We start from the raw sequence: 17,680 nt of genomic DNA, 5'->3' as shown, positions 1-17,680 counted from the left end.
CAGTATGATAGTGCCACTTGGGTTTAGCTTTTAAGAGATGTGAAGCAAAGCAGTGCACAACAGATTCAGCAGTACTTAACTAAATACAACTGTCACAGTGAAATTGCTCATTGCTTAATTCCCATGGCTACATGGCCCCATATGGTAATAAGACGATGGTGGAGAGAAGGGAAGAAAAGGCAAATAACCACATTCCTCTGGCTCTCTGCAGAGTGGCTTTTCCAAATTGCTCCAGATTGCACAGATTTCATATACGTCAACACATACACTGCGAGCAGAAAGTACCTCAGTGGAAATTGTTTCAAAAATTGCATCCTCCAGTCAGCTTCCAGTTATGGCTTTATCAGGGAAATTTGTAAGTTAATACGTACAAAACAATGTATGACTTCGAGAAACTTTGAGAAGCTTTGAGAACTTCAGAAGTGCTGTGTGGCTTTTATGCCTCACTTTTCCGCATGGCCTGAAATCCTAGTATCTGAGGTAAACAGCAAACAATCTTTGTTTGGACTATTATTTAATTTTTGAACAAATCATAATGACAATTAAAACAAGTCCTGAAAGATGACCGAGGCTGGCTGACTAACATTTAAGCAGAGGAAAACGTACTTCGAACAGCAAGTCTGAAACCAAAGGGGTGAATGTGAGGGCAGAGAGAAGAAATACCAGACTGGAGTTAATGCCATTGACTCAGCATGCATCAGAGCTGATGCGTAATCTCAACACAGTAACGTTCTGGAGCAAATTCTGATCTGGTTTGCCCTCAGAACGTCAAACCCTACGAACAATTTAAAAAGCCTCTCTCTAGGTTCATGCGTACTATGTACAACAGCATAAGTTCATATCCACGTGAACTTGGCATGACTTGGCAGTCTGCCATCACCAGGGAGATTGTCAGAAACCTTATTGTATTGCTATAGATGGGTTCAGAGAGGCTGTACATTTCAAAAGGGTAGGCTGTTTAATGGCCATGTAGGCATGTAAAAGTTTCAAATATATTTTCAATATATTTCAATAGCTTCAGGTGGATGAATTATGCTGAGAACATTCATCTTGTTAATCAACATTGAAGGGTTAAATGAGATACAGTCCCTGAAAATTGTCTGCGGGTGTGATAAAGACCAGCCCTAGTGCGGACACACCAGGTACATCTTCAGTGGAGAATTTATGTCTCCCAGACATCAGTATACCATGATAATGTTGCCAGTTTTGTTGTTCAGAAGTTAACATCAGGGCTCAAAATATTGAATTTATGGGTGGGTTTTTTCATGTTATATTTGGTTTTAAGAGAAGATTGCTCATTGGCTGCATCTTTCAATTTTGCTGTTTGTTTTCAAATGACAGCTGAGGTTCTCATGTAAACAAAGAAACAGAGTTTTAAGGAAAACTTCAATGATCGTAAAACAATGTAATCATATATAACAAGGTACATATGAATGCAAGCTTAAATCTGCCTTACTCTCTCATAAATGTAAAACTGAGTAAAATTATCACTAACAGATGCAAAAATCCAGTCTAAAAAATCCCCAAACCTAATAAAATATAACTAGTCCTGTTAAGTCTAACAGTGAAATATTAGGTCTGTGATTTTAATATGGAGAACCACCAGGAAACCAGGAAGACTAGAAGTAGGAGGAATTCAGTGCAATGAGCAGGTAGCACCTTCAAAACAAACAAACAGGTAGTGAGTCTTCATATAACCTATGTTTAACCTAAGAACTGCTTTACTACAAGATATTAAGGATGCTAAAAGTTCCCTCCACCTAAGGAAGCACCAGAAAATACCATGGAAAATACCATAGAAAGTTATTAAAATTATGGAAACCGCATCCAGCTCAGGAAATGCTTCAGTTACAAAAGGCTGCAAAACGTGGGGGAAGTGCCGCAAAAACTTGTCTCATTGTATATCCTGCTCTGTTATTTGCTTTTTGGACACTCTTGGAGATAGCATACTCAACTAGATGGGTCTTTGATCCAACACGGTTGCTTTTCTGCTTTCAAACTGAAAGCCTGCACAACTCTAACACTATCTATGGCAAGAAAGAGGGGGAAAAGGACTGGAACAGTGCCTTATAAGGAAAAATTAAGGCAGCCAAGGCTCTTCAGCTAACAGGGCAGTGCTGAAGAAGTTTTTGAATATTATGAAGATTGTGACTGTAAGCTACTCTTCACCAAATCCTGCAATACTACAAGTAGAAGTTTTTTTGAAAGACTATTTCAAAACACATGAACGAAAACACTTCTCTTTCATGAAGGATGGTGAAATTCTACAACTTATTGCTCCAGGAGGTTGTAGAGGCCAATATCAGCAGCAGCTTCAAAGAGGCAGTAGACAAACTCACTAACAAAGATTCATCCAGACTCTAAAGGGAATATACAGAGTTACTCTAATATCCTAATACAAAAACTGTGGGTGATAGGAAGCACTGAAGCATTCGATGACCCTGTGGCAAAGGGCATGCTCCATGAATAGTATCTACTCTTGCACTGGTTGTGACAGAATATTGGCCGAGGTCTTGCGTCTGACCCAGCAGGGAGTTCTTCCTCTGTAAACCAAGAAGGGACCTTGCTGGGTCTTATGAAATGATGTCCTGCAAATCTTGCCTGAGAAGAAATCAAACCCTTGCAAATTTCCTGTAAACAGTGTGTGATAATGGTGTGGTCGCTCTGCACAATGCAAAACATGGATGCCGAAATAGAGCCTCATAATTTCTGCAGAATAACCAGAAATGTTAGTATCATCAGCTATAGAAATAATAGAAATAATGTTACAATCTCTGAAAAAAGTCAATGTACTAATCTGTCTGCCACTAGTTGCTTTTCTGCATTTTAGGCATTCGACATCTCCTTAGATACCATACGAATAGGTCATGGAAAGATTTAAAGATATCTTTAATTTCTTTGATATTTCAGGAAAAATACAACGTGGACCAGACTTTCCAGCTTTCAGTTCTAAATGCTGTCATTTCAGTTATATTGTTCTAAACCATTAAAATGAAAGGAATAGAGGAGGAAGCAGAATACTGTTACTTAGAGAATTCTATAATGCTTTTCTCTGTACAACACAATAATAATAGCTCTCCTGAACCATCAGGTAGACCCTTCAGCTATCACTGAAATAATTCTGTTTCAGATGCATGTTAGCAGAACACAGCACTACTACCAAATTATGAGATCAGTATTAGTCATAAGAGGAAGAGCTTTCTGGGAAAGCTGAGAGGGAAATGTAACAAAAAAGCTTTATGGACAGCATTTATTTCCTTAGGGACATCTGATTCTAGTTCAGAGCGTGAACCCTGAAACCATCTCTACTTTCTCTCCTCAGAGGAGACTCCTCCAGGGGATGGAGAATTTCTCCAGGAGACCAGGCAATCATCTTCTGGTAGGGGCTGAACACTATTTTAAGCAGCTGATTACCACGTTCTCATTGTAGCATTATGCTTCTCATGATCATCAAACATTTATTTCCACTGATGCATCAGAACCTGTGCTTAGCAGTGTTGAGAAGTGGCTTGCTGAAAAGTATATAGGAAAATTCAGGCTTCCTCTGCCAGAATGATTTTGAATATGTTATATATATTTTCATGTGTTTTTTTTTCTTTGTAAATTAGATTGATCATTTTTATGGGTTAAGAATAATCTCTTGTTTTCACTACTTCTGTATTTATGAGGTATGTTCCCTAAGCCATACAGATAAATTGTAGTGAAACTGGTTTTAATAAGAAGAAATATTTGTAATCTGTATCTTGCTGTATGTTATGAAAGTCAGTCAGTTTAGCCGCTTGAAGATGTAAGGCAATGCGAATGGCCTAACAGTACACTTTGCCTTCAGGCAAAATAGGTTTCTTCAGCGAGGTCGAAGAAATCTAAATCACTGAGACAAACTCTCAGTTCTAAATGTTGTGCATATCCAATTCCATTATACTTTGTGTAAGCACAGCTTTTTTAATGAACTGTAAGAAAGACCGAGGGGTAAAGCCAAGCATATAGGGAACTGTTGTGCCATCTTAGAGGCCACAGGCTAAAATGAATTTCCTTCCTGTGCACCTGGTTAGATTCATGTTAGGTGAATTTGTTATGCTTCCTCTACAGCCTAGCATATTTATGGTGCCTATATTCAGCACGTTTTTCAATTAAGTGAAACCTGATGATTCCATAAAAATGATGTTACTATGTTGCAGCTTAATCAAAGCTTTTCTGGATTTCAAGGATAGTATTCATCTTGCAAAATGTACATCTATAAGGTGGATATCTGTGTCTTTACTCAAAACTTTAGGTACTAGTCACCAAAGAGAAATAGATACTGGTGTATAGTGCAGGCATTCGAAATAGATCAGATGATCTAAAACATGTTTATGTCTTTCAGTTACCTGTAAAGGAAGCCTGTGTTGACAAGAATGGTACAGACACCTATCCCACTGATGTCACCTCATTTAGTGAGTTGAAGCGTGTGTACCCTTCTCCGGGTTGAGAGTATTACATTTCCCAACCACATAACAGGTCTAGGAACCAAGGATCCATGAGCTGACTTCCTCTGCTGACCAAGGTCTATCTGCAAGTCTGGAGAAGCGTGGTTGTTTCACCACTTGTCTACAGGTGTGCTATGAGGGAGCAATATTCTGCTGCTTTGCAGAAAAGGGACTATACATCCCAAAATTTCCAAGCTGGTTACAGATAATTTCGTTGCTGAACAGCTTATAATCACCAGAAAATCTTCATTTTGCAGCATATCACTCACTCTGGTGTAGCTTCTTCTCTTCAATACAAGCCCCCATAGGAAAGCTCTCGCAAGAGGCTGATTTTGTATAGTAACTGACCTTGATGAGTGGCAAGGAGAGATAAGGGCAACTGTACTTCAAAGGCTGTCAATCAGAGATTTGACACATTCATAGTCATTTCAGGTTGCCTTTGACATCTTCAATTCACCCAGGACTTAAAGACAAGAGATTTCCATTTCATGCTTATTTGATGATATTAGCATGTAGGGAACATTAACACTTATGGGTCTGACACATTAAATTCCTGAAGTTCTAGGTGGTGTAAAACTCCAACATTATTTAGCTTTGTTGGCTTCCATACTGCCAGGGACAAACTCCAGCTGTTTGCAATGTTACCTCTTTAATCAACTCTTAACTTGTTTACCCGCCAGCTCTGCAATGGATTTTGAAAGATAATGGTAACGTTGGCATAATTTCAAGTTTATATTTTCTTAAAGATTAACTGCTTTTAATCAATTTCTGAGGTGAACAAAGCACAAGACTTCCCCACAGTAGCAAACACACATCTCCTTTTTCCATTTAGTCTTCCACCTGTACACATTTCTAGTCTGATACAAAGTAATACCTTCTTTACCTGTATTTTCTCATGTTCTTCCTAAGAATAGTTGCAAAAAGATGCATGAGGTTTTAGCAAAATACTTCATAGACAGCGTATACGCATAAAATTTAGGTTTAAAGAAATTAGCTGCTTTTTTTTTAAATACACCACACATTTTTTGTTTGAGATCACGGAATTAGTACTTAAAGTTCAAGGCTGATTATGTTGTCTAGTCTTTTTTATGTTATTTAAGCCAGAACTACATGTAAAGACATAAAAACTTTGCAGATTCAGAGGGAAATTTCCAAATTCCATATCTAAATTTAGGAAGGTAATTTCAGATATCTACAGAAATAATTTGCTATATGAAACTTCTTAGCCCTTCGGAAGTTCTAAAAGAGAAAATAAGTGCTTGGTACTGTTCTACTGGTAGGCCCCTAAGAAGGGATTATGGTGATTCACAGTAATCCTATTAATAAAATATTAACTTATTTTTATCAGGTGTCCCTGGTGATCGGAATTCATATTAAATTCCTTCTTCTCTAGGTCTTGCCAAGTGTCAGATAAGGACTTTTTTTTTTTTTTTTTCTTGCAGTAGGAGGGGAAATTACAAAATCCATAAGGTAGATAGAGGAACTTTGCAGAGAAAGTTCAGGAATCCAACAACTGAGGCTGATTTACAAAGCATGATATGAGCATGTCACTGAGATCTCAAGCATTAGAGACAATCTGAGAGAAAGCAGTCAATATTCACTTACCATGCTCATCCAGTAGTATGTTGTCAGGTTTGATGTCCCTGTAAAATAAGGAAAGGAATTCATTACATTTCATACCCAAAGAAAACCTGCAATTTCAGTTTTCCCCATCTGGGTATCAGAATCTAGTCACTTAAATCATTACAAAACCAGGGAAAACCGTATCTTACATAAAGGCAAACGATTTTTATCTGCATCTTTTTACTGCCCTGAGAAAACATGCATGCTAAGGAGGCTAGAGTCTAGCTTTCCATTTAATGTGGCTTAGTTTTCATACGGTTAGCATTGACATGGATTTGGTTTTCAAGATTATGTACTTTATTTATAGGAGCGGGAATAATAAGACGGAAGATTTGCATCTAGGAGGTGCCTGATTGCCTCGGGGACTCCACATTTGACAGATCCAAGAAATAATTTAATTGGAAACATCGGTGATCTACTCTTTTTGACAGACCCCGCTAATCTGCCATGCTCACATGCATGATTTCTCACATATTACAGAGTCCTGCTAGCTATCTTATGGTAATTGGGTACATCTAGCAGCTCTCCTTTTAGACTCCAAATCCCCATGTGGCTGTGTACAGTGGTAGGTACTATGCTGGAGAAAGGAGTAGGGATAACATAGGATGGAGACTGTGACGTGCTGAAGCATCAGCTCAACACTGCTGTTCTTGGCATGAGGGAACAACATTGCCCTAGAGAGCTGCACTTTCAGCATAATTTTCTGTTGACCTACGTTCATGCAGCTGTCAGGAGGGATGGACATAGCTTTTACCCACCATTGTTGGGCACTCCCACCCTCTTTCTTGGTCCAGCCTCATTGCTCATGGTGCAGACCTGTTCTGGGGAAAGCTCACCTCTTCCCTTTGCCAGCTTGGATCAGTCCCTAGTTTGGCTCACCTGTGGCTTGGTGAGTGTGATGTGGCACTGCCTTTTCCCTGTCAGCTTGTGCTTCATGCTGTTTTGAAGCCATGTTCTTCGTGTGGCATTGCCAGAGTGGGAGATGCATCAGCCCACCTTGAGCAAAATTTTGCCCCTTGGTCTGAATTTTCCACTTATCTCAAAAGACAAGGTAATGTAAACTGCCAAAATAAACTGTCAAATGAGTCTGCAAATGAACTCCAAACAATTCCACGTGTGTCATTTCTTTTAGCCAAGGGATGGCTTGATTATTCCAATTTAAACATTTCCTAGGAAATACTATCCTGACTGAAATGCATACTAACACATATTCAGGTTTTGCTAACAAGTTTTTTCCAATGACCCCATAAATGGAATGAAGAAAAAAGTGAAAAGTTGCAAAAGGAAGATGTGTTACACCAGAACACTTTTTATTAATTTTTAAATTTTAATTAGAGAATGACTTCTGAAGTTAATATTATACAGGAATAAGATAGTGATAGAAATTATAATATGCATATTTCTTACATGATATGAGCTCAGTCATCACTGAAACTCCACACCTTTATTGAAAAAAGAAGGAAGCTGTCATGGTTTGAGCCTACCCAGCTGGCAACAAAAGCCCCATGCAGCCGCTCGCTCACCCCTACCCCATCCCCTGAGGGATGGGGAGGAGAAAATGCAACCAAAAGGCTTGGGGGTCGAGACAAAGGGCAGGGAGGGCTCACTCACCAGTTATGGTCACGGGCAAGAGATAGACTCAGCTTGGGGATAACAACAGACATTTAATACAAACCACCCACCACCATCAAGGAAAACGAGAGATACAACCAGGGCTTAAATACAACACACCTCCTCCCCACCCCTCTGCCTCCCCGGGCTCAGCTCTGCTCCCTCTTCCCCCCCAGCAGTGCAGGGGCAGGGAATGGGGGTCACAGCCCGGCCGGCACAAGGGGTCTCCGCTGCTCCTTCCCCCTCAGGGAGAGGGGCCCTCGCAGCCCTCCCCTGCCCCACCGCGGGGTCCCTCTCCCGGCAGACAGCCCCCCAGGAACTGCCCCAATGCGAGTCCTTCCCGCGGGGCCGCAGCTCCCCAGAACCCCCCAGCGCGGGTCCCTCCCGGGGCTGCCGCCCTCCCACTGACGGGCGGCTCCAGCACGGGCTGCGTCGGAGTCACAGCCTGGTGTCTTCCATGGGCTGCAGGTGAACATCTGCTCCACCATTAACCTTCATGGGCTGCAGGCCAACCTCTGGTCCACCACTGATCTCCACACTCGGCAGGGGCTCAGCCGCCACCCCACCGCGGGCCGCAGGGGAACCCCTGCTCCGGCACAGCTCCCCCTCTCCTGCCTCACTGACCCGGGGTCCGCAGGGCTGTCTCTCTCCCATCCCCCTTCACTCACCAACACAAACAGAACAAAGAGACGCAACCAACCGCTTCTTTCACTCTTAAACAGTTATCCGCAGAGGTGCCATTGATCTGGCCTTGCCCAGAGGTGGGTCTGAAGCGGGAGCTGAGGGAGCTTCTCAAAGCCTCTTACAGGAGCCACCTCCATAGCCTGCTCCCTCGCTGCCAAAACCCCATCAGACACCAAACCACCATAGAAGTTTACAATTTAGTACTCTGAATTCCACTTTTTCTAGCCCTTCCTGAGAATCATATGAAATTGTCAAGTGCACTAAGATTACATTTACAATTTGTGTAGCAGCAGCTGGGGAAACGTAGGATAAATAAGAAATTACTCTGAATCATTCTCTGCACATTTGGAAATAAAGTAGGATGTGTAAGTGTCTGTGCAAGGAAAAGCATCTCACTATAATTTACCATCTGGAATGGAAATTTAAAATTACACCAGTATTTCAGTGTAAAATACTGTATTCTTTCTGCACGACTTACAGGCTACCTGTAATTGCCTGATTGAGCAGCAGTTGCAGTTATATGTGTAATATAAGGGGAAAACTTTCCTAGAGCCCACGTCACCCACAAACCTCCAAACTCTGACATGCCTCTTTCCTCTCACCTGCAGTCACTTGACATATCATTTACCATATCAAAACCTCTCCTTCCCCTGGTTTCATATGGGTGGAATTGAGAGTTACATGCAAAATGTAGGATTAAATATCTTTGCCTATATTATAAAATATAGGTTGAATTATTGTAGGGAACACTATACATTTTTATGCATAATGTTACATCTAATCTCTTAGTTGATGAGACAGTTTTTGGAAGAGCTATTGTTCAGCTGGTATCAAATATATTTGCTAGTAACAAAACAATTTCTGGTTTTTGATAACTGTTTTCTGATAAGAGTTGGAATTGCGATTGCATGTTGAATAGTCTTTGTGGTTGATCCACAACTTGAAAATAGAGCAATGACTTTCAATGGAAATAAACACACCATAGTTTTGGCTGTTGAATTGAGTATTTTGAACTTTGTCTTCACAAAGTTTAACAAGCACAGTCTGACTCTGCACTTCTCACGTGGGTAGAAAGTTTAGGGGTCACATCCAAGTACATTAGGGTCTTTTTGTGGCTTCCTAAAATCAGTGATTCATTCAACATCACTCCAAAATTTTTTCCCCAGTTTAAGAAAATAAAAATTAAGAATTGGAATGGTATTGTCATTAGTACTTCACTGAGAAGAAAACTTATCAAAAGGAGAAATTCAGCTTTATAAGCTACTGCCATGTGTATAAAAATGCAGTACCCAGGGATTGCTCATTACAAGACAGCGCCTTTTCTATAATTTTTTTTTAAGAAGATGAGTTTAAACAATTTGAATATCTGCTATGGTATTTCACCATTAAATAGACTGTAGATTTTTATTGCCACCGGAAAAGACATTGACAAATCCACTTGACAACTATATATGTCATCAAATATATTCTTCATCTGTAATGGTCAGAAAGTTGGGTGACAAAATTAGATCTGTGCTTATCTTTCTGTGACTAATTCAGGCAGTGGCTGATACTTGATATAGAAGCATACAGGCTATAAAGCCTTTCCTACCTAAGGGATCTTCCCCACTGTGGGGTTTGCCAACTTTGCTCATTTTGCTCAGAGGCAGGACTGCAGCTGGGGACAGGTACAACAAAGTCTATCACCTTGCACAGAACAACCCAACCTCACAGTCCCTGGGGCAACATGATAGACTCATAACCATGCCTCAGGTCTTAAAACAGGCTATTTTAAACTGCTTTTACAGCAACTAAAAGTCATGGGTCAACTTAAGCCAGAAGGTGAACAAGTTTCTTAAGTAAGATGTTGCTGTTTGGGTATCACATGCGTGGAGATTCATGTGATGCATAGTTTCACATGGCAGGTGAGAAAGTAAAGCACAGGGTCACCGTGAAGCGCATGCCTTCCAGCAGCACTCTGTTATGTGATTGTCCAGTTCACAGCATAGCACTAAATGCACTCCTCTCCAGAGGCAGCTTGTTGAAAGCTCCAAAGACTGCAGAGGCGCACTAGGTACAGGACAGGGAGGGTTCGACGCAGTCAAAGGGAAGACTTGGCAGGTCTAGGAGCATTGCAATCAAAGTTACTGGATATAGTCAGAATGGAGAGCTTCTGGCATCTGTTATACAGCAGACTGCTAGTTCCTTTAAATAAATACTTGAGTTAAATTCATTTAAATAATAAAACACTTTTTATGTAGGAAGGTGGATTTAAAAGATAAAAACTCTTTAGTTGTTTAAACTCAAATGCATCAAGTTTTGACTACACTGCTGTCCTGCCTTGGCTGGAGTAGAATCCCAACCCAGCCACGCTAGGCAGACCATTAGCAGTTTTGAGTCATCCAGGGCATCTGACCTGAGTTAGCTACAGGTGTAGCCCATCCCATAATGTCATGGTCATTATAAAGAGGGAAGGTTTGCTGAGGAAAGGGAGCTCCTGTGGGGTTCCTGCTGGGGTTCCTTCTTTCTCTGGCTTCTCCCTGCTCCTGAGGCCTGCTCTTCTGTCAGTTGTGACAGCTGCATATTCATTTGGCTGAGTGTAACTGTATACCTTTGTTGGTGTTGGTGCTATTTCATTAAGTCTGTTTTCACTTCAGCCCACAGGTCTTATCTCCTTTTCCTGCTTCCCCTTCCTGGCTGGTGAAGGATTGCTGGGTGATAGAGCAACTGTTATAGTTTAGCCCTGGATATGGGCTAAACATAGACAACATTGATTTATTCAGAAAATGTTTTTCCACTTAGTAAGTGTGTTCAAACAACAAGGTGTGAAATTCAGCACCTTAACTTCAGGGTTTCCCTGTTGTGCATATCCCCAGCTGAGAGAATGAGTTGAAACATTCCTTTTGTAATCCAAGTATCTTGAACCAACTTGTAAGAGAAATTGAAAGGCTTTTGCAAGGAGCAGTCATTCTTAGTTTGGATTCAGGAGAGTCCTGGGCTGCCCTTGAACCATTCACCAAGCAATGACCAGCAGTGTTATGACAGTGTCCTTAATACTGATTTCTCAGTCTGTAATGGTGCTACTCAAACTCTCTTTATGCATAGAAAAATCAGAGCAACATGGCAAGGGAGTAGAAAAAACCTTCAAAGTCTTTGCTCAGTGACATAAACGGGCATAACTAACATAACAAGTGGCCCAACAAACTCAGAGTTGTGGACAAATAAGAAAAAATTGGAGAAAATCACAGTTTAATTGCCAATTGTTGATACTGCCTGTGAAACTATTTCTAGCTTTCTTCAAATGCCTTGGCTAGAAGTGTCAAACTAAAGCTGCCTTAAGTATAAGCGTATAGTAAGAAGGTGCTGCATTTAATTTCCTAGTAGGAAAAAATTATTAACAATATATTTGTATCTTTGATAATATCTAGACTAAGTGGGCATCCAATGCTTGAAGATATACCCTCTGCATGGAGGAAAACCATGAGTGTGGCTTGAATCATGTTTAATGCATGTGTCATTTGGAGTCCCCTGAACTCCCTGGAAAGGCTCAAAATGATTATAAAGGGCTTGGGTTCAAATATCTGCAGTTTTAATTGCTGCGTCTATAAGTGTTTCTTTCTGGTGTTATTATGTGTGGTAAAAGCAGGTTTCTAAATTAAGAAGTGGAGAAGTCGTGCAGTCTCCATCCTGGGAAGATTTCAAGACCTGACTGGATAAATCCCAAGCAACCTGATCTGATCTGAAGGCTGACCCTGCAGAATATTGGACTAGTGGCCTGTGGAGGTCCCTTCCAGCCTGCCTTAGTCTGTGAAAAATAATGTTGTATCCAAGTTCAAAGCCCATTGTTCTTATTCCCCCTGCTTTTGGCTACAAGGAAGTTCATGAAAGATTGAAGAGACCTGGGAGAGGACTGTGTATGTGGAATTTAGTGAGTCTCTGGTATAGTGCGTTGCAGCTGGAAGCTAGTCAGAGTTTCCACTTGTTGAACCCTGTCATGGGGCTTGCATGCTCATGAAGAAAACAGTAGGAATAAATAGCCTGTCTTCAGCACGAAAGGAGGCCAAAATTGAAATGCTCTGCAGTTCAGCACTGGAGAGGTCTAACACAATATTTATTAACTATATGAAGCGGTAAAAGAATAAAGGTTGTTTCACCTGAAGAGGACCCTGAGAAATCTTGGTAAGAGTGAGCAAAACTAGGTGATTATATTTCCAGTACTGGATAAAATGAAGAATAGACACAAATTATATATATTCATCAGAACTGAAGAATCTGAATTACTCATCTGGATTAACGACCATAAATAACTTTCCAGAGGTCACACCTTTGTGTCCCTTATGTAGGTCAAATAATCATAGAAAAGACTGAAAAATATGTGATGATACCATTTGCTCTAGAGCTTGAAATCCAGAACAATCTCCAAAACACTTTCATGTGTACTGCTACAAATTAGCAACAAAGACAATGTAACTTTTGATCTCTGTTGATATCAGCTGGACTGCAAACACCGATCTAGAAATGAAAGGTGTGTGGTTGGTGATGTCAACCATTAATTGCTCAGTTTTCTCAAGGAAAGAAGGTAATGGCTGGTTCATTGGCTACCACTCCACATTGAAAATAACTAGTTCTAAGTAGGTTACAGAAAAATATTGAAAAAAGAAGTGTTATGCTGTAATTTAAAACAAAGGTGGGTCTTTCAGGTTACTTGATTTCATAGCATCTGAAAAAAAGTCAAAAAAGAAAACATCTGGTGAAGGCTGAACAAAAAAATCTCTGAGAGTAAAGTACAAATAGATTAGGGTTGATTAGTTAACAGAAGAGACCTGTAAGATGCAATGTGACAGGCATATCAAACAATAAATAGTATCTAGATAGTCAATAGAACTCTTCTATTTGCATTTGGAACATGAAAGCAAGATTCATAAAACTGAACTAAACAAGGTTTTATTTACACAACTGAGAATTAAACTCAAGTTGATTACTGTAAGACATAATTGCATAAAAATGCTTCAGAGGCCTAACCAAAGATTTAGCCACTGATATGAATAACAGAACTACCAGCTAGAGTTCTTCCAGCTAAGATTAATCTAATTGATTTAGGAAAGCACTTGTACAGCAGTACAGATGCTGTCTTCTCTTCAGTTTTTTGAAACACACCAGTAACTATGCCAAACACAAGATCTATGCTTTTCTTTAAACCTGTGAGAACTGCAAAACTTACACTGCCTATCTGTTTTATTCTGCTTTCATATTTTGCAGCAAACATACAAACACCACAGGCTTGGTTTCTGCCATGTTTAAATTTGTGATTTTTTTGCCTTTGCCTATATTTTCTTCTTATTTCATCAAAAGAATTCATGTGTTTCTAACATAGGGACAGCTGTTCTTTGCCAGTCCAAGCAACTTTTTAATATTAATAGAGGAGATGTTTCAATTATAACAGCTCTGGATGGGTTTGAATTCACATGTGTAATAACCCCTAGCCCTTTATTTACTATCAGCAAAAATTGAAAGTACATTCTTTCAACTTTATGCCTGATAGATTTCATTCTTTGCCTTGCTGGCTCAGAGCAGGATCTAATGTATTATCACATTTCCATTCTCCTGAGCTTCTAAAATCCCACAGTAACACACCCTGTTTGTTTACTACAGAATATACCTGACCAGAATCCTTTTTTTTTAGGTTTAGTTAGTCACACCAATGTTTCACATTAAATCACAAACATATACCTGCCACATAATAATAAACTAATGTGACATGAGTAGTTCTGGACAATTTTCATTAAGATTAATATTAGTTCTGTAACAGTTCTTAACAGCCATAAAAATGGCAATGAGTTGGGAAATATGTTTCAGCTATGGATTATTGAAGTTCACATGAGACATATCACTATATCGGAGCACTGAAGTGAACCATATCACACATTATAAAGGGGTTTCTCCTGAATATGGAAAGAAATGTAAACAAATTCTGATTTTCACAGATAGGGACCTTATTTCCTTCCTATTTGATATTTAGATTCACAAATAATGCACATGTCCAAGGTGTGCAGTTTATAAAGAAAGTGAGTGCATACATAGTGAGGTTTTCTTATGGCAAATTTGTGGAAGCTTTGGATGAAGGAAAAGTCAATATATACCGGCCACTGTACTGCCAAGAGATTAATTTGGTCAGAGATGTTTTGCTTCTGTAAGGGTAGGGCAGAAATGATATATCCTCCAGAGCTGAACTGTGCAGATTTCCTACCAAAAGTGCTTGCTCAAGAAATAAACTTAATGAAGTCTGATGCATCCTTGCTTCCTTTCATCAACACCTCATCACTCATTTATCTTTTTAGTTTTCTGTTCCTGGCCAACATCCTTCCAAGTTTCAAGAAATGTTCAATAGTATTAAAACAAAATCATAGTAAGAATCTCAGTGTTCTTTACTGTTATTTCCTATCAGATGGATGGGAGTAAGACTTGGCTGCTCCAGATTTCAGATTGCCAGTTCACATACCCCTTACTTAGATCTCACTGGTAATTGCTGCCACTTACTGTCCTTTCATAAAAAGACCTTCAGAGCCTTCTGTTCCTGCTCTAATGAATGCCATACCATGCCATGACCCGACTCTGTGAATTACTGTAATTTTGAAATTTAAAGACCAGTAAAATTTGAAATTAGCTGAGAAGATGTGGTATTAGATTATGAGAGATCTATAAAGAAATAAAACATCTTGTGGACAGTTGTTTATACGAATCTGCGTGTGTTTCCACAAGGCACCACATCTGACACCGAAGCCACCAGAATAATTAAGTTCAGAAACAGGCTTTCACAGTTCATGTTGTCTGACTAAAACAAGAAGAAGGAAACAATGTCTGTTAATAAAAGCCACTGGTCATATGTGTGGGCAGCAAACGCAGAAACAAGTGACTGACACGATGAAAAATTAAAGTACTGGTCCTGATCTTTACATATTTAAACTTGGGCTAATTCACTGACAACCAGACACAAATTACACGGTTAATTTATTGTTGCATTGCTTTTGCTGAGCTGAGCTATTTATAGCAATAAAAGAAAAACAAATGCACCTTTTTTTTAGATATTTCTCTCTCGAGTAAGAAGAAATTCCAGCACATCTGAGATCTACTAACTCTGCTCAAAAGCAACATAAACTGCTATTTTGCACCAGGATGTCTGTGTATACATTTATCTTCTGAGAAGCAAAGGGAACAATAATTCATTTAATCAACTCATCCATTTCCATTTGCATTTTCTGGAGCCCGTTATACACAGAGGACTTGCAATGTCAAAGGGCATCGTTTCCAGTGTCCTGTTCTAGTCTGACATGTCAAAAAGCCTAAAATATTAATTGATCTGACTTCTGTCCAGTGGAACTTACTTAGTCAGCCCCGTCTCCATCCAGAAAAAAACCCAACAATCTGTATTTCAAACTCCAAACAAGGCATGGAGCCAAATTTGTAGTTCTGCGATGATTTACCAGACAGTTTCAGAATCATCAACTTCCACTAGAAGACAGTTTTTTTCAAATGATTGTATGTACGTGGATAGATAGATGTCTTAGAAAAATTAACTCTTTCCTTCAAGAAAGGCTCAGACTAAGAAACATTACAACTTGACAGGTAATCTGGTTTTATCATGGTGTTTTAATAGTTCTATGATATTTTAATTATGTGTTCAAAGATCACAGTATTCCTTAAGGCAACTTCTAAATCTAGAAATTAAATAGAATTCTGCATGAAAAAAATGAGTAAAGGTTTCAGGATTTGAAAATCATTCCATAATACTGAAACAGCTTTGACAAGATTCTATGCATACAATCTCAAACAATGTATTTATCACCAAGCAGAAATATGTAATTCTGTTATTATAAAATCTGTGATGCATTATTCATGAAGTATTCATGAGGTACTCATGAAGTACTCAACAATTCAGTAGGCCTTGCAAAAAAACTCTTTTTATTGGGTCTTCCTATTTAAAATCTTGCTTTAGTTTGAATTCTTTAGTTTTCTCTGCAATTCACACTCCTGTGGCATTAGTGCAGAAACCAAAAATCTGTAACTACTTCCAACTAATTATCTGGTAACATGCGTTCATATGATACTAATCAGAATCCTGTCATCCGGCCCACTATCTCGCTTTGGAGCCTTTTCCTTCTGTGTGGCAACAAGACCATTTCCTAGTACATATGGAAGATATAACTGCTGTAACTATAACAAGTGGAAAAGCTCTCAATAATTAAGGCCTCTGAAGACCATGCCTCTTCCTATGTACCTCTAAAGAGTGTCTGGACATCTGGCTCAATGCTTGGGATTGTAGTACCTAGATATGAAGATATATGTTGCTGTGATGTTGAGCATTATGGTGCCTGTGGTTCCTTTTTAGTTTAGTACTACTTTTTAGCAGGTGTCCATGAAGATCTTGGATTTTCTCAGCACTTGTACTAACCAAATTTATATAGCTCTGAAAAGAAAGCTGTCAAAGAAAGCACCAAAACATGTTTATTTACAAATACCTCAACTGGAACAAGCTTGTTATTTTCAATTTTATCTCCATTAGGAAAAATACAATTATGAAAATATCTTCAATTCTCTGCTTGTAACAATAGGTGGCACTAATGATATCTACATTTGTCTGAATGGTCAGTTGTCTTTGGAAACACTGTCAATTTTAGCTGAGGGAAATACTTGTAGTAGATATTGTTAGCCCAGGTTGAAGAAAATGATCTTTTTAAAAACAGGAATCCGATATGTTTCTGGGTATATATAGCAGGGAATAGTCGTCTTTGATTAGGTTCAGTTCCTGAATTTGCATAGAAGCTAAATTAAAATAAAAATATTAAACATGGAATATTTCATTATATTGTTCTTCCTGAAGATTCAGTATGACTTTATCAAAAAGAAGAAACAAAGGTGAAGATTCTTATATGCTGTAAAAACTAGAAAGATTTGTCAAAGGAGAATGTGAACCCGTACTTTGCCTCCTCTGTGCTACATTGTATGATGTCTCAGAGACTGGGATGGGAAAGTACCACTGAGGCCATATAAACTGAGCTTTTACATAACAAAGCCCAGCATATGTTACCCTCTTTCAGACCTAGCAGTTCTTTTCCAAGTGAACATTAACCAGCACAGACGACTTGCAGGCAGTCTGATGGTTAGTTTTCATCTTGCCTGAAGGACTCAAAGTAATGATGAATGTGCCACTTCCTTTGTTAGAACTGCTTTCTAGAGATAATGCTAGACATGACTACAGCTCTTGGACTTTTGGGTAGGTCTGAGGGGAAATTTGAACCACTGTCAAGACTGTGATGATG

General features: G+C 39.3%; 1 protein-coding gene across 2 annotated transcripts in view; it reads right to left on the bottom strand.

Moving 5' to 3' along the window:
- STK32B (serine/threonine kinase 32B) overlaps window positions 1–17,680 on the bottom strand; it is a 182,154-nt gene that overhangs the window by 50,742 nt on the left and 113,732 nt on the right. For both annotated transcript variants that reach the window (XM_086464114.1, XM_086464115.1), the window contains one exon: window positions 6,072–6,109. In XM_086464114.1, the coding sequence (XP_086320240.1) occupies window positions 6,072–6,109 (38 nt within the window). The remainder of the gene's footprint in view (window positions 1–6,071; window positions 6,110–17,680) is intronic.

Source organism: Leptosomus discolor, chromosome 4 (assembly GCF_034619465.1).
Source record: "Leptosomus discolor isolate bLepDis1 chromosome 4, bLepDis1.hap2, whole genome shotgun sequence".
In the NCBI taxonomy this organism is placed as follows: Eukaryota; Metazoa; Chordata; class Aves; order Leptosomiformes; family Leptosomidae; genus Leptosomus; species Leptosomus discolor.
Note: the sequence above shows the minus strand (reverse complement) of the source record. Positions and strands in the feature narration are given on the sequence as shown.